General features: G+C 40.5%; 2 protein-coding genes across 6 annotated transcripts in view; both read right to left on the bottom strand.

Moving 5' to 3' along the window:
- fmnl3 (formin-like 3) overlaps window positions 1-8,572 on the bottom strand; it is a 33,193-nt gene extending 24,621 nt beyond the window's left edge. For 3 of the 5 annotated variants that reach the window (XM_044211080.1, XM_044211084.1, XM_044211081.1), the window contains exon 1: window positions 7,993-8,571. In XM_044211080.1, coding sequence (XP_044067015.1) covers window positions 7,993-8,106 — 114 coding nt within the window. In that variant the 5' untranslated portion in view covers window positions 8,107-8,571. Of the gene's footprint in view, window positions 1-7,992 lie in introns of all 5 variants that reach the window. The other 2 variants (XM_044211082.1, XM_044211083.1) reach the window with 1 other exon arrangement.
- Window positions 8,573-8,882: 310 nt separating this feature from the next.
- On the bottom strand, window positions 8,883-25,433 carry esyt1a (extended synaptotagmin-like protein 1a). Its single transcript, XM_044211074.1, has 31 exons — window positions 24,802-25,433; window positions 23,622-23,663; window positions 21,716-21,850; window positions 21,387-21,460; window positions 21,054-21,126; window positions 20,872-20,961; window positions 20,706-20,761; window positions 19,151-19,271; window positions 18,749-18,925; window positions 18,184-18,266; window positions 17,967-18,015; window positions 17,561-17,650; window positions 16,418-16,513; window positions 16,260-16,331; window positions 16,098-16,184; window positions 15,688-15,837; window positions 14,968-15,150; window positions 14,700-14,876; window positions 14,519-14,601; window positions 14,363-14,411; window positions 14,177-14,266; window positions 12,901-12,996; window positions 12,589-12,660; window positions 12,407-12,493; window positions 12,126-12,272; window positions 10,950-11,080; window positions 10,696-10,791; window positions 10,463-10,594; window positions 10,269-10,374; window positions 10,109-10,158; window positions 8,883-9,997 (listed from the first exon to the last, which is right to left on the bottom strand). The coding sequence occupies exons 1-31, from the start codon at window positions 25,126-25,128 to the stop codon at window positions 9,970-9,972; spliced, it is 3,249 nt and encodes a 1,082-aa protein (XP_044067009.1). The 5' UTR covers window positions 25,129-25,433; the 3' UTR covers window positions 8,883-9,969.
- Window positions 25,434-26,218: the final 785 nt, after the last annotated feature.

Raw genomic sequence — 26,218 nt, 5'->3', positions numbered from 1 at the left:
TATAGTTCAAGATAAATGTGTCCCTCAAAAAAAAAAAAAAAGAAAGAAATAACCAGAACAGAAAGGATAAATACAGAACCAACTTCTGGGCGTCTGTCTGTCATACTGTACCTGCCACGTACACATACAGTAGATTATGACTACATGGGGTGGGGATCATCAAGCGAGATAACATGATTAATTGCCATCATTTATGGTAAACATAAGTTTGAATCACACTCAGTTTAGGACAGCATCTAAATATATCACGCTAGCTTTTCATTAATGACTGTCAGTGCTATTGTTTTGGATTCCTCCTTTTCCTTGGTATTGAAACACAATGAGAGGAGACAGGATGAGAGGCTCAGCAGTTCGTCACCGGGCTGCAGGGACTTCCTGAACTCTTCAGGAAATCAAAAACTGCCCTGAGTAATGTCAGGTTTGTACCATAGCTGTTATGTGTAATACGACCATGTGTTTATGTGTGTATGAATGAATTGTAGGTGTTTTTCCAGCTCCCAGGTAAGCCTCGTTGAATTGAAAGCGACAGAACAGAGTGTGAGAAAACACTGCCCCCCTTTCTCTGAGCAGACACCTGATCACCCTATCGCTCTTTCGCGAGGTAACCTTAACCAGGCAATCACAACAAAGCACAAAGATGCTAGAAGACTGGGAGGCCAACAAAACAGACGCTACCAGCTCTCCCAAAGACAGAGACTGAAGGTGGGAGGGACAGAGAGCAGAAGATGTTTTTTTAACGGGCGGAGAGGTAAAGTTTTCACCCCTCCCTCCTGACACTGGTCCTTGTCAGAGCAAATATCAGCAGACTCACTTTAGATCCTGTGTATTAACATATTAACATAACTGGTAAGGGCACGCACTTCATTTACATGCAATCCTGGAGTCAGTGGCCAAACCACATTCGTGACATGTAAATCTTGAAGCATTTAGCAGGTGAAACCAATGTAACACAAATGATCCAAACACAATTAACATAAATTGCTTTCCATTTTCCAACCCTCAAACAATAAAAATGGAAAAGTCTGTATATTCTACACAACTTAAACTCTTCTTAAATTGATATTAGTTGATGTAGTTTTATAGTAAGCTACAGGTTACGGCTAAAAACAGAGATATTTTCATTATCAATAAATCTGTCAATTGTTCCCAATTAAACGATGAAATTATAAAATATATATCAGTAGTGAAAATTTTAAATCACTATTCGCAAAGTTCAAGGTGACATCTTCATATTGTTAGTTTTATGAGTCCAAGAGTCTAAAAGTCAAATATATGAGGTTTACAGTGATAACATGGAAAAAAAGCAGCTAATCCTCACATTTGAGAGGCTGAAACCAGTGAATCTATGGCATTTTTGCCTGGCAAATGACTTAAACGCTTCATCAATTATCAGACTTGTTGTTGATTTATTTTCTGTTGATCGTTCACTGATTACTTGACTGTTTGTTTCAGCACTACAATAGATGAGAGCACAAATGGTCAAAACTCAAAGTCGTTCGAATGGCTGAAACTATCTGTAAGAAGCATTACAACTCAACTCATGGGGAGTTAAATCCCCAGTAAAATCAGGAGTTTAAAGGCAACACAGTTTACAGCTGTGGCGTGAGGTTTGCAGACTCCTTTAGTTGTCTGTCCTCCTGTTAGTCCACAACCTTCCCTTCTCCAGCCTGAATGCACGCTGAAGCCCTCTCTTCTCCCATGAACTCACGACTTCTAGTCTGTGACCTCTGAGTCACTCTGTTGAGAGAAATAACTTTCCCTCCAGTCCCTTCTTTACAACACGTGACCAAATGGACATTCCACAGCTAGTCAAAGCAACAGGAAGTTGGTGAAATGCCATTTTCGGTGGCTAAAGCAAAACCATATCCCAGAACCTATTTGCTAATCCATTTATTTACCCGGTGACATAGCAGTGATTGATGGCGGCGATAGCTGGGTTCAAGTGTTCAAGGGTTATCACAGGATTCTTTAAGCCGAACTAATAGTCACAGCCTGAGATAAAGATGAAAATGTCCTGAGCTCAAGGTCTTTCTGAAGCCAGATGTTCCTCAAGCTTCAAACGTGAGTGAACTTGAAATGCGCACTTGTTTACGTGAGCTTATCTAGGAGGTTTTTGTGTTCCAAAACAGAGACATAAATCTATTCCAGCAATCCCACCTGACAACTATATTGTCCAATTTTATTTGTTTACATACTGTATCTAGGAAATGTCAACACAAACAAAGATATGAGTGAGGTTAGGACTGAGTTATAAATAAATACTACAGTTGGTCATGAATCGGAGGGATACGTTCATTCCTGTCTAGCAAACATCCTGTTTATTCTCCCCTCTGCGTCTGTGCATTGCCCAGGGAAGCCCCAGCCAACAGATGATATACATAGGGAATGTCAGGAATGCAGGTACGTGAATGCCTCAATAAGTCATACCGGCCAGACCTTTTGACACATTGCCCAGTTAAAAAGATGAAGGTCGGCCAAAGAGAAAGGGCAACAAATCTGAGCCTCAGCTGTGTAAAAATAAAAGATTTTAATCAACTGAACATTCTAAGGACTTATCTTCTGGGTGGAGGTCTGTGCAGGAGGGAGGGAGAAATGGTGATAATAAAATAAAGAGGAACAAAAACCAAAACCAAAAGAAAGTCAAGACACATACAATTTACATGAGAATCATTGAATCATGTTACCAGTCATATGTGTTCAAAAGTTTACTTTGTTTCTCAATATGACTTCATTCACTTGAGGTGTCACTGTAAAAAGGCAGAAGTCTTGAGAAACAAGAAGATAAAGAAAAACTACTGTAGACCTGGGAAATAATTGCATCGTGCCACTAGTGTATAGTAGAGGCAGCATCAAGCAGTAATCCACTGGCTCTTTAAATGGGCTTACAGCAGTTCTTCTGAGCGTCCACGTAAAAAGAGTGTAGCGGCACAAAAGACACCAGGGGATGAGGCCCCCTTTCTAAAACAACACTGACTGACAGAGTCCCCATTGTATTGAGGAGGAAACCACTTCTCCAACCTACAGCCTTGGTGCAGCTGCATTAGAGCAGCATGCAAACCCCCACTGACACGCACAAATGCACAAACACATGTCCTCCATCTAACTCTCGGCATATTTTTCTAAATGATGACTATTCCTTTAAAAAAAACTTATGTGGGCATGTTATATCTGCTCAGTCATGGTCTTTAACTTGACCTTTGCTTTCCAAAATAACTGCAAGGAGAGAAGTGGAGAAGCACTAAAACTCCCCATAAAGCCTGGACCAGATTGGGGAATTGTAGCCCGAGGGTGGAGAGAACCAGGTGGACAGCCTTGTGCTGAAACCCCCCTGCCTGCTCTGCTGCTCTAAAACCAAGTTAACTGTGTGTACTCAACTCCCATAATCCCCCTCTTCCTGGGGCATAGTGGTGGATGGCTGAGCCAGATGCACACACTCTTCCAACTTAAGTGACATAACAAACACATTTTCTCTTTTTAGAAAACAGTAATGGTGGGGATGATGTGTGTGAGAAAGGGAGTGGTAGACATACTAGGCACATAAATAAACTACAACTGCCATTAAACAAATAAAAATGATTTAGGTTTTATGTCCAATAAACACATTGCACAGCTTGCCTCCATTAGTTCCACTTGAGTGGCATCTATCAGACACTGCAGCTTTCTTTAGACTTCAGCCATTAAGAAACAGTGATGTCAGACAGGGCGCTGGAGTCACATTGTCGGCATGTATGATTTTACTACCACTGACTTAACTTTTGCAGTGTTCCCAACATTTGCTGCCACTTAATGTTGAGACATCATTCTTGAACAATCAAACTTCAAAATAAAAGCTGCATTGGCACATCTACGCATGATGCAACTCGATGTCAGAGTATAAAAGATGCGGGGAGTTGAGCAGAGTCGGACAAATCGGTTAGAGTGATTTCCAGTGCAATCAAGTGGTGAAAATAATCCCATGCCGCTCCTGTAAGAGCTCTTAAATATGTGTGCGCTGTTTAAAAATGTTGGTAAAGTCATTACGACCAAGAACAGTGGCAGACCGCCAGTTCAAAGGGAATTTTCCCTCTCTGAGTTCTCCTGTGGCCTCAGCCTAGACTAGACCACAGGAATCCAGTGGTGGATTGGTGCTTGGGCACTTTGAAAGAGGATCCCTGGGCCAGACGTGCACCTTTGAAAATGCCACTCACTCATCTCGCATCATTTTCATAAGGACAGAGTCATATGGAGAAGTTATTTTGTAGGACAGACCCACAGTGAGAGTGAATTTGGGGAATGGGAAGGTAGGAAACACTGACTGGGTGAGTGAATGAAAAGTTCCACTTCCATTTAGAAATGCACAAAGCCAAGGATAAGTAAGAGTTACCAATGACAAAGAAAGGGAAAAAAGACCCAATGACCAAAATATAATTTTATAGATAAAGCTTCTAAGTTGTTCATTTACATTTGTCTATCTGTGAGGTCTGGGTAGATCTGTACCACTATCTGATCTAATGGCATGTTATACACCCGTAGCAGCCTGCAGGAACACAGTTCTTATTGTAAAGTGAACCAACCACAACGACCATTGGCTGCAATGCAATTTCCCCTGTAAAACGAAGAAAGGAAAATACCAGGCAGCTGTTTCCAGCCACAAAAGACAGAGCTGAGGCTGTTTCTGAGGATGCTGGACAAAAGAGACGAGAAGGAGACGATGCCTTTAGCACATGCTGCCGCTTAGAACGGACCCAGGCAAATTATTAGCAGACCGCATGAAGTAGTCGAAGCAAACTCAGGGGTCTCGCCCCTCCTCCATTCTCCTCGACCATCTACAGTAGAGCAACCCTGTTAAAGTCATTAGCCCAGGGATATTACTACACTGGCGAAAGCTGCTGCACCCATGACATCATTATGGGCTGCTGTTAGTCCAGTGGGACGTCTGTGAGCTGTGTCTGAGAGGAGTGGGCAGTCCTGCCACACAGATGCAGACCCCATTTACACCAGCATGCCATCATGCAGAAGGAAACACAGTGGTCAGGAGGAGGGGAAATTATCCATTTCAAAATTTAATTTATGGAAAGTGTGTTATTTTGGGGGCTGCAAAGAAGCCAAGTATGTCTCTGCTAACAAATACTGAAGAAAGAAATCTGCACAATTTAGAAAAAGCTAAGTGAAAACTCTAGACTAGACTAGAAAGACTATTTTTGGCATATGACACTTTCGAAGGAGCGCCCAGATCTATAGCCACTGCCAGATTACAGATCCATGGCCTTGTCTTCCTGAGGAGCTCCTACCATGGAGACAGAAGCTTTTGATGTACTTTTATCTCTCAACAAGGCGCAAGTAGGGTGGAGAGGAGACCATTGTCTGATAAAAACACTAAAATATACAAGCATGTTGTTTTTTTCCCACAAAACAAAGGAAATCTGGAGCTACTATGGGGTAGGGCGGGGTGCGGTTGGAGAGCTTGAAAACTTTTCCCAGTCAAAAACACAACTGAAATGTTGAGTCTACTGCCTCTTGCACAGAAATCATCTGCTCTGCACGGCTGAACATAATAACAGGGATAGAATTTGTGTTGCAGGGCAGTCAAACAACTGCAGACTGTTCCTGTCTGTAGGCAGGATGTATGTTGATAGTTTTTTCTTTATGGGAAATGTGACGGCTACAAATTATTACCCATCAGTCACATGGAAAAACCTTACATTCATCTAAAACCTCCCGAGCAATGAGTCATCTGCGTGAAAGAGACACGACTTGAGCTGTCATGATAGCGCTTACAGTATAGTACAGTGTATAATTGTCATAATAGCTAAGACTTATCACAGCAGTCAACAAGCAGGCTTTGAATGGCTTCTTGCTGTGCTAGTCTCTTCATATGAGGACTTTACTCTATAGCTGCTGATAGCTCTGGCAAGTAATGGCTTTATTCCAGAAACATGGAGGATCCACAAAGTGTTCAAGAACGAGGCTATCTGAGTAATGCTGTGAGGATCCCAGCTCTTTGCTGCTTGATGCTGTAATTAAGGTCTTAAACAGCTGAAAATCAAGGCCGGGTGTGGTTATGTTGAAATGTGGAGTGAGGAGCACAAAATGAGCACCTGTGAGAAATCTGCATGGCACTGTTTAGCAAAAAAAAATAAACAAATAGAAGATTTTCTACATTAAAAACCCTTTTGAATTTTGTCTTTATGTATTTAAAGTTTATCTGGCTCTGTGGTGCTGGATTACTCACGCTGTAACAGAGGAACAAGTTGGAGTGATGTTATTGAGCTTTTCTGTTTTTCTCTTGTTTTCTGTTTGGATATGCGTGGAGTAAAATGTAACATGAATATGTTACTCAACTAAATGTAAAAAAAAAAAAAAAAAAAAAAAAAGCTCTTTTGAGGGATATTCTACCAGTCTAAAAGGCCAATGTGGCATCCTGATGTAACTATTTCTACACCCTATCAACCAGATCTCTAGTCCAGGCCTGTTCTCTTCAGTGATGCGCTTTCTCAGATACTGCCCTAAGATGAAATTTCCAAATGTTGAACTATTCCTTTATTTCTCAGATCTTTATCAGGTAAAATTCATATGAATTGATATGAATTTCACCTGATGAAGGTCTGAGGACCAAAAAAATTGTGAATATAGTGAGTTGTGATGTCTTGGGTTCTTTCACAGTAAGAGTTTTTGATCTGACACACCTGTCTGTAAGACTTTTTGGTGTACAAGACATTTGTTGTAAACTAAACAATTTTCTGTAACAGATTTTTTTGAAATGATCCCTTTAATCAGCTGATGACCCCTCAGATTTATCTGACTCCCAGATTGGGAACCACTGCTATATGATACAAAAGTAGTTGAATACCATACTTGATCAAAAATCTACTTAAGTGAAAGTGCTGCAACTAACGTCTTTGAATGTCTTGTTTTGTCTAACCAACAGTCCAAAACCCAAAAATATTCAGTTTACAATCATATAAGACAAAGAAAAGCAGCAAATCCTCACACTACAGGAGCTGGAACCAGAACATGTTTGGTATTTTTGATTAAAGTATGACTTAAATGATAAATAGATTATCAAAACAGTAGCTTTTATTGTTAATTTTGTGTGGACTGACTAATCAATTAATCAACTAATCTGCTGCAGCAGCCACTTCTTTAGTTTGTCGTGAATAATAACAGCCTGACACATAAGTTATTCTAAGCAGAACTCCACATGATTGTTCCTGAAAAAGGAGACAATTTCCCTTCAAAGTCCTTTCTTGTGATGCGCCAATATGAGAAATGTCCCCTTGACGTAGGATGACAGTCACTTGACTGTGTTGATAGTCGTCAAAAGTGGGTGTTGACTGTGTGCTCATTATTACTAAGCGCTCAGACAGCTCAACTCCAGCCTGATGTGGAGAGTGGAGGGAGGGGAGGGGAGGGGAGAGATTCTTCGGGTGTGGGAGTTTTGGGGGAATTCAGAAAATGTTGTTTTCAGTTGATTAGCCTGCAGCGAGAAAACTTTAAATAAACTCAGACGGAGAATGCCGTGATGTGTGCTCTGTCAAGGATATACAGTATAACCCCCCACACACACACACACACACACTCACCACGCTGTGCTCAGTGTTTGCCACTTCAGCCAAACGCTGAGTTGTCTGACTTTACGGGAGACAAAAGAACCGCAGGAGAGAGGGGGACAGCAGGCAGAGAATGAGGGGCGGGACAGCACAGGTCGGTTCATTGAAAATATCAGCAGCTCATAATGGACGATAAAGAACGCAAATACACACACACACACACACACACACACACACACACTTTCATGTAAGTTATTAAAACAAAAGAGCAAAAATCAACTCTCTTGTTTCAGGAACAACACCATCCGTTTTGGGGAATGTTTATGTTAGCACTTTTTCAAAATTTGAAACTGAATTTGAGTAAAAGTTCAAATTAAAAGTGGACCAAATTTGAAAGTTGTTAGATATCTCTTTGACATTTGGACCATGACAAACCGACAAACCAAAACTGATCATAACTTACCAAAACAATGGCAAATTTTTCCTCCAGCTCGGTGGGGTCAGGCATGGGCACCTTCAGAGGCATGATGTGATGCTTCATCTCCGACTGGCCGTCCACACTTTCTATATTACCCATTTTCCCCCAGATGCGCTGTATCCTCTAGTCAGCTTGAACCCTCGCAATCCTTCAGTGTTGATAATCCAAGTAAAAATAATCAAAAAAGTATTCCAACAATTTCATTAACGGATTAATCCAAATAATCCACTTCTCCAAACCGAGATAAACAGCTGACAGTGCAGTAGTCTCGTATTAATGTCCCAAAATGCCATTTACACTTACTCACGCGCTCAGGTTTACAGTGTGTCCCACTGTAGTTTCCCTTCAAAAACTTAACTTTCAAAAGTAACAATAAAAGTACAGCTGCTTTCTCTTCCAGAAAGTAATTTCTAATTTGCCTGGCCAATCCATTACTTACAACAGAGTTCCCCTTGAGACAGATAACTTTCAAATGGCGACTAACAATTACTTTGTTAGTTGCTGCTCAACTTTCTTGGCTACGACGCGTTTCCATTCATTATTGTTGTGTGATCCTGATTAAGCTCTTCGCTGCTGCCTCCACTCAGAGGGCAGGTTTTCTTTTCTAGTCCCGCCTCTAGCTGGAGGAGGCCGTGCTCCTGTTGGCAAAAAGACCTGTCAATCACTTTATATCTGCTTCCCCGCCCCTCACATCTGTTGGCAGCGAGCCCACAAACAGCTGGACGGAAAAGTGAGGGTTTGTCAGCACTTCATCACGACCTGGTGGCAAGATATGAGTATGACATTTCATCAAAACACCCGCCCTCAAAAATGGAATATGTTAGAATTATTATTATTTTTTAAACTTTTACACTTAAATGAAGTCACACAACTGGTTTGATTCATGAGAGTGCAAACTTTAATCAACAACTTCAGCAGATACATGATGATATGTTTCAAATAATGTCAAAGCTCAGCAGTTTTCTTCTTCAATTCTGACACTTAAATACTATTTTCTTTCCATTACCACAAATCAGTGTCCGAGCCTTTGTGGTGAGGTGACCGTGGCGGTACACGGAAGCTGTCCCACTGCTGGCGTACAATATTTGCTTGCTTCTCATAAGGTCATAACTGTTTTGCTTCGAAAAATAAAGAATAAACACGGCTGATAGCTTCAGCTTGTTGCATTTAGTGCTACAAACACATGCAAACACAAAGAAGCATGGATGTAAGAACACCAGCAATGTGTTTTCAGTATCTACAAAGTTTTCTCTTCATAAAAGCACAGTGATTTAGACTCTGCTTACAGTATCATACCTCTGTTTTCAGTGGTAAATGTGAGGGTCTAGGTTGGTAATACTTTGATTTATAAAAGCAACTTCAAGAGAGCTCTGGTTAAAACATATAAAACCTCCGTTGGAACATAATTCATAGACACTGACAAATTGTGCACAGTTTTGTAATACTTAAGGCAATAATATAAACGTATACAAACAAAGTATTATTGGGAATTATTTGGAAATTGTAAAAAATAAATTTTAAAGGAATCTCTTTCAATTGTATTGGATGCTGTAAATCCATAAAACATTGTCTTACCTTAGGATATTAACCACATCATAAGCCCTTTTATAAATAAAATTCAAAGAGGACTTTGACATGCTTTTGAACATATATAAACTTGGTAGGTTGTGCAACATAGTTGCATTATTATCAAATATCTATTCAGCCAAAATATTCTACTGAAGAATCTGTCCAAGACAGCATGGATTCAGCACAGTTAACACTTTACGGATGACAAGCTACATGTAAAGTTTCTTCTCATGAATACTGATGGACTGTGTTTTTGATGAGCAGATATGTCATCGTTCTTTTCTTCAGTGATGGTGGAAATTTAATTTAAGCTGAATATACAAACACACAAATTACAGATCACAGAAGCAACACTTAATGTTATATAGTACTTCTGACCAACCATTGATTCTTCTAGTTGGTCTCTGCTACCAAATCATACCTGGAAAAACAGAAAGGATACAATTTGTTGTTTAAATAATCTTGAAGAAAGTAATATTTGAGCATACATTTGTTAATATAACTGTTAGCTGGTAGCTGTTTAAATTATTACCATTGTGTGACACCAGTCTTGAGGTCAATTTGGTCCAGGTCCAGCTGCAACTGAGGGCAACAAGGAGAAGCAAAAGATGATGTTTCACATTTCTGTATCTTTGGTGTCTGGTCACAATCACTACAACAACTGCATTTCAGACGCGACTGATGATATATACCTTGCCGATAAGCTCCCTCTCTCTGCTCATGAAGGAGACGCTGTTCTTCACAGACAGGTCCAGTCTTCTCTGTATGGACTCCTCGAGAGAGAAATCAAAGTCAAACCTACAGAAAGAGAGATAAAGGAGGGAGAAGTCAGTTAACATCCTCGCCTTTCCTTCACTATCATGACTGTCTCGTTTGTTTGTCTTACCTCTCGTTGAATTCTGGGTTGAGGTCTCTCTTCTTGGTGGCGGTTCTCCTCTTGGTGGTTGCCTTCTTGTCAGGCAGCAGGATGAAGGAAACATAAGGGTCTGCACCGTCCTTGGAGCAGGCTGCCAGGGCTCTGTGGGTATATATAGCGATCACATTCACAACATGTGTTGGTACAGAGTGGCCCAGGTCAAAAATGTGATGATAAAGAGGTAACATATGTGATATAGAGACCTGCAGGAGTGAACGGTGATGAAAAGCCTGCACTCCTCTGTGGAGTAACCGATGGTAAGCTTCACCTGGCCTGCTGCGTTAGCATTATCACCAGCTCTAAAGACACAGTGTATAAAATGTGATTATTCGAATACTAAGGGCAAAACAGACCCAAACCAGGATGAAATAAACTGTAAAACAGTCTACTAAGGAAACCCTGATAACTACTATCTTGACTACACAATGGGCCATTGATGCTCGCACGTGTGACTCACATGGCAAATCCACTTCTCTGTCTGAGGTCCAGATGGGAAGGAACCCATCTGGGAATGACCTCCTCTCCGCCGGCATCATTACCTGCCTCCCCCGGAGCCCGACGACACACCGCCAGCTGAGTGTCCAAGATCTGCAAGACATATGCAAATAGAAATCAAAGCTTAGCATGACATCGCTGCAGCATAATAATCTTTTACCTCATGTCTGACTAATGACTAAATTCTACAGACTTGCTATGCAGCAAGACTTGAAGTTGTGTTGCCACTGCTGTTAAAGGGGCAATCCAAAGTCAGATACTGGTACACAGATACATGGCATCAATCTGTGATCTCCTATATTTCCCAGAATGACTTTCAAAACTCCTGCGTTGATAGATACCTTGCCAGTATCTGAATATGTATGGTGGTTGTGGCTTTTTGCTGTTAGTTGGAAATACACTTATTTGCTTTCTTGCTGAGAGTTAGATGAGAAGATAGATACCACTCGCATGTCTGTAAATATGAAGTTAAAGCTAAGTAACTTCCTGGAGTCTTCGCTGTCACCATCGTCACCATGAGGTTGCCAGACTACCAGCGGAGTTTCAAGGAAGTGACTGTGCCTGGCCAAGAAATGCATACCCCCCTGTAAAATGACTACTTGTCGTTACAGTTTTTGTACGGATTAAAGAAATGAGATACAACATGTTAGTGATCTTTAGAGGTGTTGGTGGGCGGATTTTATTAACTTTGGACAGAGCCAGGCTAGCTGTTTCCCCCTCTTTCCAGTCTTTGTGCTAAGCTAAGCTACAGATATGAGAGTGGTATCAATCTTCTCATCTAACCCTCTGCAAGAAAGCGAATAACAAAAATGTTGAGCTATTCCTTTAAGCTTACCTATTTTACTAAAGTGTGCAACAAGTGCAGAGGCATTGTGCAGGGTATCTGTTATCTTTCAGTCTACAGCACATGATATTCTGTAAGAAGTGGTGCACATCTGAGTTTGTTTGTAAGCAGATTTTGTTACAGTTGTTAAAGTGCAATATTCAGTGCGTTGCAAAATTGGTTCTATACCTTTGAGCTGCAAAAAACACAAGTGATATAGTACAGAAGTAATAACAATTAGGGCATTAATCACATGGGCACATACTGCAATATTTTGGTAGTGCAGAGAAAATAAGCAGGATAAATTGTCAGTACCTTGAGCGTGACCCTCAGTAAAATCTGGCTTTCTGGCAGTGCTCCATCCAGATTGAGCCAGCGGTCCAGCACCATGCCTGGCTCACCAAGCACCTCTCTGAGAGGAAGTGTCAAGGACCCAAGGGCCTGGCCCCAGCTGTGGGAGAGCTAGACACAAACATACACAAACATTTAGATACATTATAAATTAATTTTAAAAAATTTATTGATTAATTTATCTGCTTTACAGCTACATAGTTCAGACAAAAAGTGGAAATACAGATGCCGTTAATGACTCTCACCTTCACTGTGAGTGTTTCATCTCGGGGGTCACGAACCAAAAAGTGAAAGGCTTCGTCCCAGCGAGGGGATGTGGAACGCTCACAAATCTTGGGACAGAACAAACAGGAGAATTTAATTACTTTTCAGACAGCACTTCTCTTTTGTCACATTCACAAGCTCATCTAAGAAGTCGTCATCCTACCTTGGTTCTGTTTGAAATGCTTTTGAGGATAACGTCAGCCCCGACTTTTGGCTCCTTTCCACTCTTCTTCAACTGAAATTACACACAAAGAATATTGTAATAGAAAAATTGTGTCAAGAGCATCTACTAAATTTAAAACACACAGTACATAATGTATAAATGAACATGCAGCTGTATTGGAGCACTACAGTGTTTTATGCAATACACTGCCACTATAAGCAACCATTGTACTTCTGCACTCTTAAGAGAGAGGAAAAACACATCATAATGAACAACAAATAGAACCCTGAGGACTCTTAGGTATGATCTCACCGGCAGGCCATGGGCACGTTCCACATACACAAACAGCACGGCCGCTGATGGCACAACCTTATTCTGGTACGACTGCTGGGACTGGTACTGCAGGATCTGGAAGAAGTGGGAAATGATGTCACAAATAGAGATAAAAAGAGTGGGAGAGTGACAGTTTTAGCAAGACTTATTGTGCAATAAGAAAGCTGTGGTTGAAATTTCCTTCGCAACACTACCAACAAAGATATGAACATAAATTAACTAATCTACAAAAAGCATCAGCAAAGATAAGTTCATTATCCATTATCCAGTCGTCCTCTTTCCTGTTTATTAAAAACGGTTTGCATCTGCCATAGCAACCAAACAACAATGCTAGAAAACAAGGGTACCAGGCTCTCACAGCACAAGAGGCATCATTTATAGGATAGGTTTGGATTTTTTTAAGGTTGCTGTTTCATTCCTCCTGTTCGTACTGGCCGTGAAGCAGTCCCTTCCTAGCACAACTCCACTGTAAAAGATCAATGACAAAATCCACAGTCCTCAGTTCAGCTGAATTCAATATGAGTAGACCGAGTTAGACAAATTAGTAGGTATCTTATTGCTGCTGTTGTAGAAACAAATCTACATGCGAAGTATCCCTCTGCTGCGACTTAGCATAGAAACAGGAATTTCTTGCTAAAAAGATTGCAACTTTGGAAGAGATTCAGCTGAAGCCTCATATATTAACTTTGGCTAAACTTTGAAATGCATTTTTGCACAGAACGGTTACTGCAGATTTTGTCCTCCATCTCTTACATTGGAGTTGCACTAGGAATTTTGGATTGTAAATGTTGTATCCAGAAACGCCCTTACTAGAAAGAAATACCTTCAACTGATGATTGGATTGATGTAATTTATTTATTTTTATTTTTTATATAAGACTGCAACAGGATAAGTTTGTAAAAATATGGGAAAATTGGATCTTTAAGATCTTTGTCTAATGTGAATTCCTTTGTTTTTTTAAAAAGAGAATTTAGTATCATCAAGGTACACATCCACAGTTCTGGTTCTACTTACTAAGTTTTGCTTTTGATTATGCACTTTAGTTTGCATCTTTATTATATTTGATTAATTTCTTTGTACATGTTATTTATTATTACTCCATTTATTATTATCCTTTTTTTGCAATTGTTTAAAAAAGGTATGGACAGTCAAGGCTTTTAAGTTTGATTACAATTACTGCATTATTTGTATGTTGCCTTGGCATATCCAAATAAAAAGAGAATAAAAAATAAAAGAAAGAGAGTAAATATCTTACCTGCTCCAGTCTGGGTAGCTCAGAGACTTTTGGCAGCCACTCCAGCACCAGGTGAACTCGGCCTGACTTCACATCATTTAGAGTGTACCACTGTAATAAGAGTACAAGAGTTTACAATATAAATATGAATGTAAATATTATTTGTTCAATTATCAGTTTAAATAATTTCAACTATGTGTCACCCACCGTATCGATAAATTGAGCGCTGATAATATCTCGTAGGTTAAGCTTGAACCTGTGAAGATAGGACTCAATCAATACCATATCTTCCTTTTCATTGACATATTTTCCTTCAGTATTATTATTATTATTATTATTATTATTTGCAATGTCAGGGCACACCTTCCAAGGAAGTCATCCTGATCAAGGTCCTTGTCGAACAACTCAAACTGGATCTCCTGACCAGGAAGCTGGGTCAAAATCACCTAAAAAACAAACAAATTAAATAATTAATCTAATTAAAAACCTAATAATTTCATCAGATGAGTAGAAGAACTACTCGAGCAATAAACAAAGGTAATACCTCGTAGAGTTCATTCCAAATGGGATTGAGGTTCTCTTTGATGGTGTGGCTACGGTAAGTGATACCAGCCACGCGGATCTTGACGTAGGGGTCACTCTTCCCCTTTACCATGCCCCCCATGAAGTTGTCCTTCGCTATCAGGTTTTGGGCCTCCATCAGATGGATACGCAGCACTCCCTGTGGGCAAGGACAAGGAATGATACTATAGTGTGTGTGAGAGAGGCTGAGTGGTGTCTGCTGCTGTTTGACCATAGGTAACAGTTTTTACCTCCATTGCAAACTCTGGGTCAGGCGTGGTGTGCTGTGGTCGTGTTGGTTGAGGTTTAGCTAAACCGCCGGGACCCATAGGGTTCAGCTCTGATGTGATTCTCCCCTGACCCATCCCAGGCCCAGAGGCTGAAGGCCGAGGAGACGGAGTTGTGGGAGTGGCATCATCGCTTAGCCACAAAACCTAGTAGGAAAAAAAAAAACAGGTCAAGGTGAGCAAATGTCAAGCAGTAAATTACTGAAGAACACTCTTTCATGCTTCAGAGACACAGACAATAGAGAAAATGCAGGTTTCTGTGTCACTGTTTTTCTGTTTCAGTATTTATGAGGAGCACTTTAGGTTGCATTTATTGTGTTCGGGTTAAGTTCAGACATGTAAAGGGGGAAGTTAGGAATTTCTGCAGGTCTTTATCTAGTGATGCATATTTGTGGGTGCACATGGTAGAGTACTTTATAACCTATCCAGTATCTTACATTCTTTTATCTCAGAGTGCAATGTCCAACAGGATCTGATTTCCATAGATAACAAACACACACACAGAGCCATGGAGAGCCCAAGTGGTCCTTTGGGAGCTAGTAAGATTTCAAAGTCTTCCACACAGACACTTCAGCTGGGTTGATTGTTGCCAAAACAGGGCTTGAATCCACATCTTACTTATTTACTACACTATTCGACGCATGTGAGTGTGCACAAAGGAGAGTCTGTGTGTGAAATACCAACCCTAAGAACAATTTTGACATAGATGCGACTGGCGGAACCAGAATTCTCCAGCTGGAACCACTGGTCCAGGGTGAGTTCAGGGGTCGCGAGAAGCCGGGTCAGAGGGATGGTCAGGCTACCCAGGGACAGAGCACGGTCATCATCTTTCACCTGATTGAAAAACACAGGAACAGAAGTTGTGGAGTGAGGAAAAAAGCGGCAGGAAAGGTAAACATTGTGAAGGGAAAAGGGCCATAAATGGGTTAAAAAGAGGAGTGCAGTTTACAGAAATGAAAAATGTATTAAAACCAGAGGGAAAATCAATAAGGTATTTAGTGTACTAATTACCTTGACACCTCGGGAGTAATTGTATGTAAAATCTTTGTAGCTAGTTTAATTGGTGTGTTCAATCATTACTGATAATGACTTACTTGAATGTCGATGTCTTGTTTGCGAGGATCCTGAATAAAGAAGGTAAAGGCATCCTCCCACACAGGGCTGTTGGTCCCGTAGCAAGTCTGCAGAATAGAGGGGAAAAAGTTCATTACAATCAGAGTTTGGTTTAATGTACAAAGAAAAAGTTTTATCCTTACCTTGCTCTCTTTAGTTGTATCCTGAATGGAAATCTGCACCATTGGGCTCGGGTCCTTATTGCCTTTCCTCATCTACAACATATCAAATACATCAATGTGGATAACAGATGAAAATGTCATGCACGCAACATGAGAGAGAGAAATAATAATAATCTTACAGGCAGTTCGTGAGCTTGATCAATATAGATTGCTAGGATGGCGGCAGATGCAGGATCAGCCATCTTACTGGTCAAGTTCTGGTTCTTCTGGATCACCTGGTAGAAGAAACACGAACAGAAGCAAAGAGCGTATGAGATACATTTTCTGAGAACCTAAAAGCCGAAGCCCAACCAGTGACCACTGACAATTTTACCGTTTTCATACTATCGATGAAGAATGTGTTATTGATTCACTATTTGACAGTTTTAGATTGGTCTTATTTATTTTGATTGATGTCTTTAGATTACTCTCAGACTTTCTTTAACTTCAGCTTCAACTTAACTTTATTGTCCCTGGGGTGAAATTTGTTTTGCAGTCAAGTGAAACTTAGAAGACACACAGACTTAACAGACATAAAATACATAAAACATAATAAAATACATAAATCATATGATAAAAATATGTAAAAACACTTGCTAAAACCAACTACGCAAGCTCACATAAAATATAAAACCTGGAGTGCATCCAGCCATCTCAGATTGTTTATAGGATGTAATCTAATGTGATTCTTTATCAATAATTTAATAATCACATTTTTGTTTGACTCTGACCTGTGACATATTTTGTGTTGTCTGTTTTGTGTTGTCAAACTCGTTGTTATTGCTGCCTATCTCGGCAGGGACACTCATGAAAAAGAGATATTTCATCTTTTCTGGTTAAATAAAGGTCAAATAAACAAGTTATATTATAATAACTTCAAATTATAGGATTTTTTTAATAATGTAAAACTCAAAAATGACATTTGACTCAATGGGAAAAATAGTTAAACATTGTTTTTTGTGATTTTTGACAAATAAATATCAGGGCAAAGGGTATCCTGGTGGTTGAGTGGTGTAAGTTGCGTATGTAAGTGTAACGTTCCCAGTTCAATTCTGGCCAGGAACCTTTGTCGCATGTCATTGCCCTTTCTCCCTATGTTTCCTGTCTCTCTATACTGTCAAATGCCATAAATATACAAATAAATAACATGGCATAACAATATAAAAATAATTCTCTGATACTTACCAGTGTTTCAATTTTGTCCACATCACTACCCAAAGCCCTGCCTCTGATTGGGCAAAAAAAGATTCACCGAGCACCATTAGGCTGTGCTGTAGACTCACCTCACTCAGTCTGTCAGCAGAGGACAGCAGAGAGAGCCACTCCAGCCGGAGGTGAACACTGCCAGATGGGACGTCCCTCAGATTGAACCACTGTTTACAGAAACAGAGGGCTCATTAAGCACACAATATTTTCATCTGGCTGATTTCTTTGAGACTGGACGGGATGGTAGGATAGAAGAAGATCAGATCAGATCACGAGGAGGCACATGGGGTCTGCAATGTCACATGGTAACAGGATTGCTGCAGTCTTACTAAGCTATTTTCCAGAGTGAAACAAAATAATAACTGCAATCTTGTGCTTGCTGTTTATTCTACGATCTGAGTGAGAAGAAAAAAAATAAATGTAGTAAAATACTGAATCTTGTCCAAAAACTCAAAAAGGTTAAACATAAGCATAACTACTTACATCATCCACAATTCTGGCCTTCTTTACAATGTCAAGATCCACCTTGACCCTGAAAGAGAGACAGATAAAGAGAGATAGAGAGAGAATCATTGAAGCCATGAATCAAAGAGACTAAGGTGTTCAAATTTCGACAGAATCATGGCCCGACATGGCAATAGCAGAGATGGAAATGACATGAGAAGCACATAGAGTAAATTAATGAGAATGAATAAGCTACCTCCCCAGGAAGTCATCCTGGTCTGGGTCTTTGTCAAACACTTCCACTTCCAACTCCTGACCAGGTACTTCATGGACAATCACCTGACACACACAACACACACACACACACACACACACACACATAAATGGACAAATACGCAATACAACACAACAAATAAACAGCCACACATGACACAATAACACAAGGGCATGCAAACAGAATCACAATGGCTACTTTTCACTATTGTGCTAGGTAGATGTCAAAAATTTCATAAACCACAACACGAATATGTCCCTGAGCAAGCAGTTTTCGCAAGAGCTGCTTATCTCAGAAATAGGGGCTTCCTGCTACCAAAGAAGTAGATAAAATCTCCACAAAACTGTTACCTCTGTGCTAATGACGTATTTACTACCAAAGACTTATGCAATCTGTACGAAGCAAGGACACCAACACCAAGCTATAATTTTCAGCACACAAACTGGTGGGAAGTGCAGTACTTTAATATCAAAGCAAAGCCATATATCTCGTATTTTTCTTATAGCTCAGTTTCTGATATATTATCTTCCCTCCCAGCCCATCTCACCTCATACATCTCCCTCCACTGTGGGTTCAGGTTGCTGTCCACATGATGAGAAGTGAAGATCTGGGTTCCTACACGCAGAACGGCATACGGGTCCGACTTCCCGTCGATTAAGCCCTTGATGACTGTATCCTTGGCAGTCAGGTCCTCAGCTTCCAGCAGGTGGATACGCACGACTCCCTAGCATTTGCATACACATGCATAAAAACGCATGCATGCACAAAGAAAAGCAAAATGTTAGTCAACAAGCTTCCTCACAAAGCATGAATTCATGTTTTTTCATTCGCAATGTGAATTTGCTGTATGTATTTGCTGTGTTTGCTTGCAACTTATATGCTGAGACAGATCTGCTTCAGTATGTGCGGGTCCATGTTTCTCCAGGCCATTCATAATGGAGACAGTTACCCTTGGGAGAGGGGAGCGGAGCTGCGCAATGTGCAGGTCGGCCACCAGGGGAACAGTGAGACGGTTGGGGAGCACCAGATGGGAGGCTATTGCATCCATTATCATAGTGTCCGACATGGCACTGCAAATGAATGCCAGGAGGATGTTGGGTACACACAAGGGGAGGAACACACAAACAAACAGACAGAGGCTATACACTACTGCTAACCATATGAACATGCATAAATAACATGATATCCAGGTTCTCAGCAACAGAACCAACAGGAAGCACCCATTGGCTAAAGATGAGCACAGTTTTCTGTGAAATCATGTTGGCGAATGTCATCTAAAGGAGGAATACAATTAAAAAATAATGACAAACTGTCATTGAAAGTATTGTCAGAGGGAACTGATGTGTCAGCAACAAATTTACACCTCTGACAATGCTTTAATTGTATTTTCACAAAAGTACATTACATAAGATCGAAACACAGTGAAGAATCAGCCACCATACAATTACACTGAATATGAATGTTAAATAGAGTTGCATCGTTCCTATTTGTCAAACCATCAGTTTATCTCCATATTCTGTTTAATTGTACCATAGTTGATTCTACATTCAGCAGTCTGACCTTAAATAATGGGCCTTAAAAACTACCTTGATTTAAATGCATGGAGTCATAATAAACATACTGAATAACACACCAGTATGGCATAAAGTTTAACAAGTTACAGGATAAGGCTGGCATTGTTCAATATTTTTCTTATTATCAACAAACCCATGAAAAGAACAAAACCAACACTGTGTTAGTCTGGCTGTCAGCACTTTCGACTTCTCTTCCCTGTCTGTGGCACTCAGCAACACCATTCGTTTCTACTACAGATGTACTTTTTATAAAAGGGGTCACAAATTTAAACTTAATTCCCTAAAAAAGCCAGGCAATGTAGTTTTTTAGCAAAAGTTACTCAAACAGGAGTAAATAGTGGATTTGTTAAGGACTATCTTCTGAAGTGGATCAATCCACATTTGGTGCTTTACTGACTATTCAAGGCAGCAGGACGGTGTGTGCATGTGGGATTGACTCAAAATAAAATACAGTACTCATGTTCATCGTAATGAAGGTACATGTGCAACAGCGTGACTCATTTATGCGTTTTCAGTCGTTTTTTGGACAACAATGGAGCTCTGTGGCACACTGGAAAAAGCTATATCAGTCTTTCGCTACTTGTTAGTAAGGTCAATTCATTGTTGGTTTTAGTCTTTGCACAGGATTTGTGGACAAGAACAAAAATATAGGATATCACCACACTTGCCCTTTAAGGATGTGACCACACAGATCCTTCACTGAAAAGAAAAACCTCTGTGATCCTAGTGGCTAAATAAATAATAAATCCTCTGAAATGTATCCATTAATCCCAAAAATGCAGCCTCCAAAACATTTCTGCATGTCAAAAGTCAGTCCTACTCCACAAACAGGCACTCCTTGTTAAAAAACAATGAAAAAAAAACACCAGACATATCAATGCGACCACACCCAAAAAGAGATGTACACAGAGCTCTATCATATAAACTCACTTCAGCCCAGGGATATCTAACAGGTTGGTCAGCCCAGTCCAGTTGATGTCCAGTTTCTACAACAGATGAAAGTAAAGACATATGAATACATACACGTACACCTCAGATAACAATGCAGATTAAAACTGAAAAGTAATCAGATGTGCTTCACTGGTGCTGCACTCACGGGTCTGCGGATGAAGAACATTGTGATGGCTCCAACCAGTGGCATGTCTCCGATCAGAGGCTCAAGGATCACACGCAGCTTCCCATGGAGCTACAAACAGAAAATGTAATATTGAAAGGATGTTTTCAGGCTAATTAACTATGAGTAATAATGTAAGAATATCTTAATATTAATTCTTATACCTGGACTCCTTTCACTCCGGCTTTACAAAAGTACTTTTTGATTTCTACATTGATTTCGACATCACCGGCATAACTGCAAGTAGAAGAGCAGTGACAAGTCTAGTGATACATATTTAACCAAGGGAAGCAGCTGATATGACTTATGATAGAGGTGTTTTCATTTTTGTGTTAAGTAAATGATGATCTGCTCTGACAGACAAGAACAAACCCTGCCCTAGTGTAGGACACTTCATAGTAACACAGGAATATTTCAGCATCTGACTTGACTGACTGGTTGCTTATACACACACAACAATATGAAATAATGAAAAAGCAAAAGTTGTGATGCATTACCTCAGGTACAAATCCAACATAACTTGTCTTTTATCGTGTTCTGTGTGAGCCTTTACACCAACCACCTTCACAGCCTGTGAACACAACAGCTGCTGTTACACAAAGCAAATAAGCCTGATAGAGATTTTATGAAATCACATTAGCAAAGACACACATGAAGATTATCATTCGCTGTGAAATCATCAATCTTTATTCTTGTAATACCGGCCCTGCATTACCAGACTGACATGCATATTACCCACATTAATACCCTGGGTTCCACTGTATTTTCTTGGTCGTGGAACATTTACAGAATAAATTGCTGCTTTTACGACAGGCCATTCAGGTACCTTGTCTCCTATGTTGACCTTGGTGAAGCTGAGAGTCTGCAGATGAATGTTGGAGGCACGGATGGCAGGAGCAATGGTTTCCACCAGCAGCTTCTCCAGATACTGGCCTACAAAGGGCCAAGCCTGCTGCAGGATCTACATGGCAGAACATATGGCCATTCATTATTTTTCTTGGCAGATTTCAACACGGCAATGACACGATCCAATGTTTTGTTTAATATAAGATACATAGGATGGTATAAAGTGATGAATAAATACAAGTAATCAAATTTGGTTCATGTTTGCACCCCTAGTAATATAATTCTGTGAGTAACAGTTAGTTATTATTTGTGCAAATGCTTAGTCATAGCAAAGCACTTCCTGTAAATGAAGAAATGAGTTACCAGAACATGACTGCAAATAACAAAGAACCATAGACACACATAAACTTCACAAAGCCATGACCACCTGCTGTTTGCCTTGTGGTTAAAAAGCTTTTCAGAGACGGTTTAGGAAAAAAACACATGTGACAGAGGACACAATCTAAATAGTGAACAATAGCTCAGCCATCAATAATTCAGCAAGATGGTTATGAAATGATGTAATCAAGTGCCCTCATTTTGAAGAACATCATATTGAAGTAAAATCAAAAAGAAAAAAATAATCGCAAATGCTTTATTTCATGGGTCTATAATTCCCTAATAATTTCCTAGGAGATTTCCCAGAAAGAACAATGTAATTTGGCACTAATTATAGGGAAAATACAGACTGTATTCAATCGGTACACACTGAATTAATTATTAATTCCTATTAACTGCTAGTGTAAGCTAGAGAATATTTTAGTCTGTGCACAGTAAATAATGTGAAATTTGTCTACAGGAAAGAATAGAATTAAACATATATGGAGAATAAAGTTTCAAATAATCCTTAACCTTAATACATTTTCTGAAACTGTGGATCCATAAAATAAGGTGTTAACATAAAATCAAAACTTCATAAATTTCATTTGATATATTCATTTGCATTGATTCTATGTGATAGTTGAATCGGTGTATCAGTGTTATCACTCCACACAGCCTCACATTGGTGTTAGCTTCAGCATGTCAGTGTGACGTGTAAGAGTGAGGCGCCAAGTCTTGTCAGCTACTATCCACTGCTCCTCTGACCTCCAAACTCCTCATGAGACTGGTGATGCTAACAGGCTACAGCTACAGGAAAGTATCCTTTACATTATTTATGATACAGTTATGGACATGCAATTAGGAATAATGCATTCTACAACTCCTCACAGGCTTTTTCACATGCACTACTCGCAGACATTATCAGCTCCTTTTCTTTGCAGGTACTAATTTCCACAAGTTGTCAGGCATGTTTGTTTAGGGTTACAAATGAGGAGGGTAAGCGTGAGCAGCCAGATCACATGTCAGGAAGCCTGCAGGAGAGACGTGGGCTGGTGAAAGACGAGGCCAGCAAATTGCCATCCTACAATCTGGGCTTCTGTCACTGAGTTCATTACATTTTTCTCTCCAGATGGGCGCTTTGCATTATTTGTATTCATATCCACACTTGCCCTGTGCTGATGTGAGGTTACTGTACTGACAGAGACAAAGAGTTCTGCGATATGACCTGAGCTACTCTCCCTGCCTGTTAATTACACCAGTAGATAACCTGCTCTGATGGAAAGGCTGCATCGGGAGCCAAATCACTTAAAGTCCACACAAGTGTTCTTTATCTTCATATTGAATGTGATGAAATCATTGTTGTTTCCTTTGCTTTGCTAAGAGTTCAGCTGAATGAAGCAGAGCAGTCCATCATCATACAAGGTACTGTATTTTGAAACAGATGATTCTCAAAACTTTTTGACTTCCTGAGGTAGAAATAAACAGCTGCAGAAATGCGAAGTCTGATAGGGGGAGAAAAAACATACCTTATTCAGCCACTCCACTTTTTCCACATCTGGAAAGTTGACCTGTGGACAAGTGATATTGGTCAGACATGAAATCAAATGCAACACGGTAGTGTAAAATGGCCTCTGGCTCTGAGCAGAGTAGTTAAAATACTTGATTCTTTAAGTAATATTTTCCTGGGCATGTGGAATAAACAGAAGTAGACATTTCGATATAATTCAGGATACAGGACACTTTTATTTTAAACAAATCCTTTTCAGAACATGCATTATTGGTTTTACATTAGAAGAGTTTAATTACAAGGCAGTATTTCTACTTGATTAAACAATTTCACCACCTTTCTACCTATAAACTATATAATGTATCATATAGTTTCCATATTAGAGAGAGAACACAGGCCTAACAACTTTACTAATTTGATCACTGCCAAGACTCAGGAAACTATCAACCACATGCACATCAGCCTTTCCTCCAAAACCACCGAGACATGAGATCTCAAGATTAGGCCATGCCCAAACACAAACACACACACAGTTTATTCTCTCTTGCTCTCTATCCAGATATGGTGGTCCTGGTCACAGCCTCTGCTTTGGTCTGAAGGATGTTTATGAGTCATCAAGTTTTTGGAGCCAGATAAGGTCAATGGCAGCTCCACTGTGGTGAAACGGGAAGAGTAAACACACAGAGAATCTCTCCTATTGCTAGAATTATTTTTGTTAGTATAGACGTGTTTAACTGCCTACAAAGTGTACGATCTCCTCAATATCAGTGTCATTCTTTCCAAATTTCCACTACAAAGACCTCATATGACACATTCCAAATCACATTCCTCAGTGTGGCAGCAGTTCAGACTAATTCCCCATGCACTGCACATTAGGAATGTCTAAACATGGGGCTGGTCAGGGACAGGGGGAAAATACTGTGAACAGAAAGTACAGTCGTGCACATATTTATCGAAGGGTTGCCATGAAGCAATACTCTCCCTGTCTTTTTATGCGTAAATGTGTTCACTTTAAGACGTATGGAGCTTCTAAACACAACAACAAGCACCTACTAATGAGTAATATGCATGTAAGAGCCTATTACAGTGATGCACAGTAACTGAGATGCAGCTTAAGTTCTGCCTGACAGATGTGGCAGATGTGACAGGTGATACAAACTGCAGAGAATGACCATGACAGGCGGTGAGCCAGTCCTTACCCAAGGAGGCAAATCCCTTTTGCTTCTGAAAACCTTTTCAGCGGTGAATTCCCTCTCGTTCTCCAGCAGATACATTGCAGACTTGAGCCTCATCACCTTTTCCAGTCGACTGTGTTTCCATCCCATGTAGATCATCAGACCGAACAGGACTACACTGATGCTGAAGCCATAATATCCGGCCAAGTATACAGGTAGAAGAGCACCCAGGCATTTTCCAAACGACCACAGCACACTCACTGCGCGTTCACCGGGGGGCTGGCTGGCTAAGGCCGGGGCTGCAACCGCCGTGCCTCTGCTCATGCCCGGCTCTGCATCCGCGGTTGGCATCGCAAGATCCGTTTGACTTCACTGACTCGACCTGGCCTTCAGCTTTTCTGCTTCTACGACTGAGTGGCAAGCGCCACTGAAGACTTACCACCGTTTAATTAGGCTATAGAAACCATCGAGAAATCACCGATAAACAGCGGGTTCTGTCGGTTAGATCATGATCACGGCTTCTCTCCGCTGCGCTCCCCCTCAGTTCTGCAGGGCACTAAAATGGGCTACTTCGTGTTTCATTTGCGTGTAAAGCTTCTCTCACAGAGCAGGGAAAGCACAAACCAATACCCGCGAGGGCGGGCTCTGCTTCAAGCCCTCCTTCACATGAAATCCAGTAGAAACCTAAACCCTAGAATTAACTTTAAGCGTCACGCACTGATTCGGGCGGAGCGTATTATGGCCTATAAGCAAAGTGAACGAATGTTTATTTTAACCAAAGACGCCAAAGGACACGCTTTATTCGGGGTAACATTAACATCACCATGCAAACTAAAGGAACCACTACGCCCAAAATATTATCATAGCGCACAGGCTGCTCAACCCGTTATCTTTTTTTCATAACCGGATTAAATCCTGCTGCATGCGCAAGCGCTCGTCTCCACTGCAGCAGCTTGTAAAAAGGAGCATGACAGCACTAACAGGTTCATTGACAGAAAGGTGTATTGGCTGTGCAGCATTGTCGAGTTGCATTTATCAGCAGTACCCGTTGTGTTCACTCGCTACAAGAGAGAATACAAGCGGCAGAGTCGTGACACCAGCAGGATGCACCAAATGTCACTAACGCAATGTTTACGCACCAGCAAAATGCAGGTAAACTGAGCACTTTAGACTGAGCCCAGTCTAATGCAGAATGTGTCATTCCGGTGCGTTTTGTCCAGTGGGTTTCCCACATGTTTCTCATTCATAGCTTCATTTATGCTTGGCAACTAAAACAGAACAGGTTTCACTGGTTGCCTGGATACAGCAAATTAGCTGTATTTGCTCGAGGGCTGAAAAGTTTGATGATCCTCTATGTAAACGGATACATGAAGACACAGACATGCAGTCGGTAAAGCGACAACCAGGTCACAGGAAACGGCCTAAAAGCAACAAAAGACTG

The sequence above is a fragment of the Siniperca chuatsi genome, linkage group LG10, assembly GCF_020085105.1.
Source record: "Siniperca chuatsi isolate FFG_IHB_CAS linkage group LG10, ASM2008510v1, whole genome shotgun sequence".
Taxonomy (NCBI): Eukaryota; Metazoa; Chordata; class Actinopteri; order Centrarchiformes; family Sinipercidae; genus Siniperca; species Siniperca chuatsi.
This window is presented reverse-complemented; position numbering and strand designations above follow the sequence as displayed.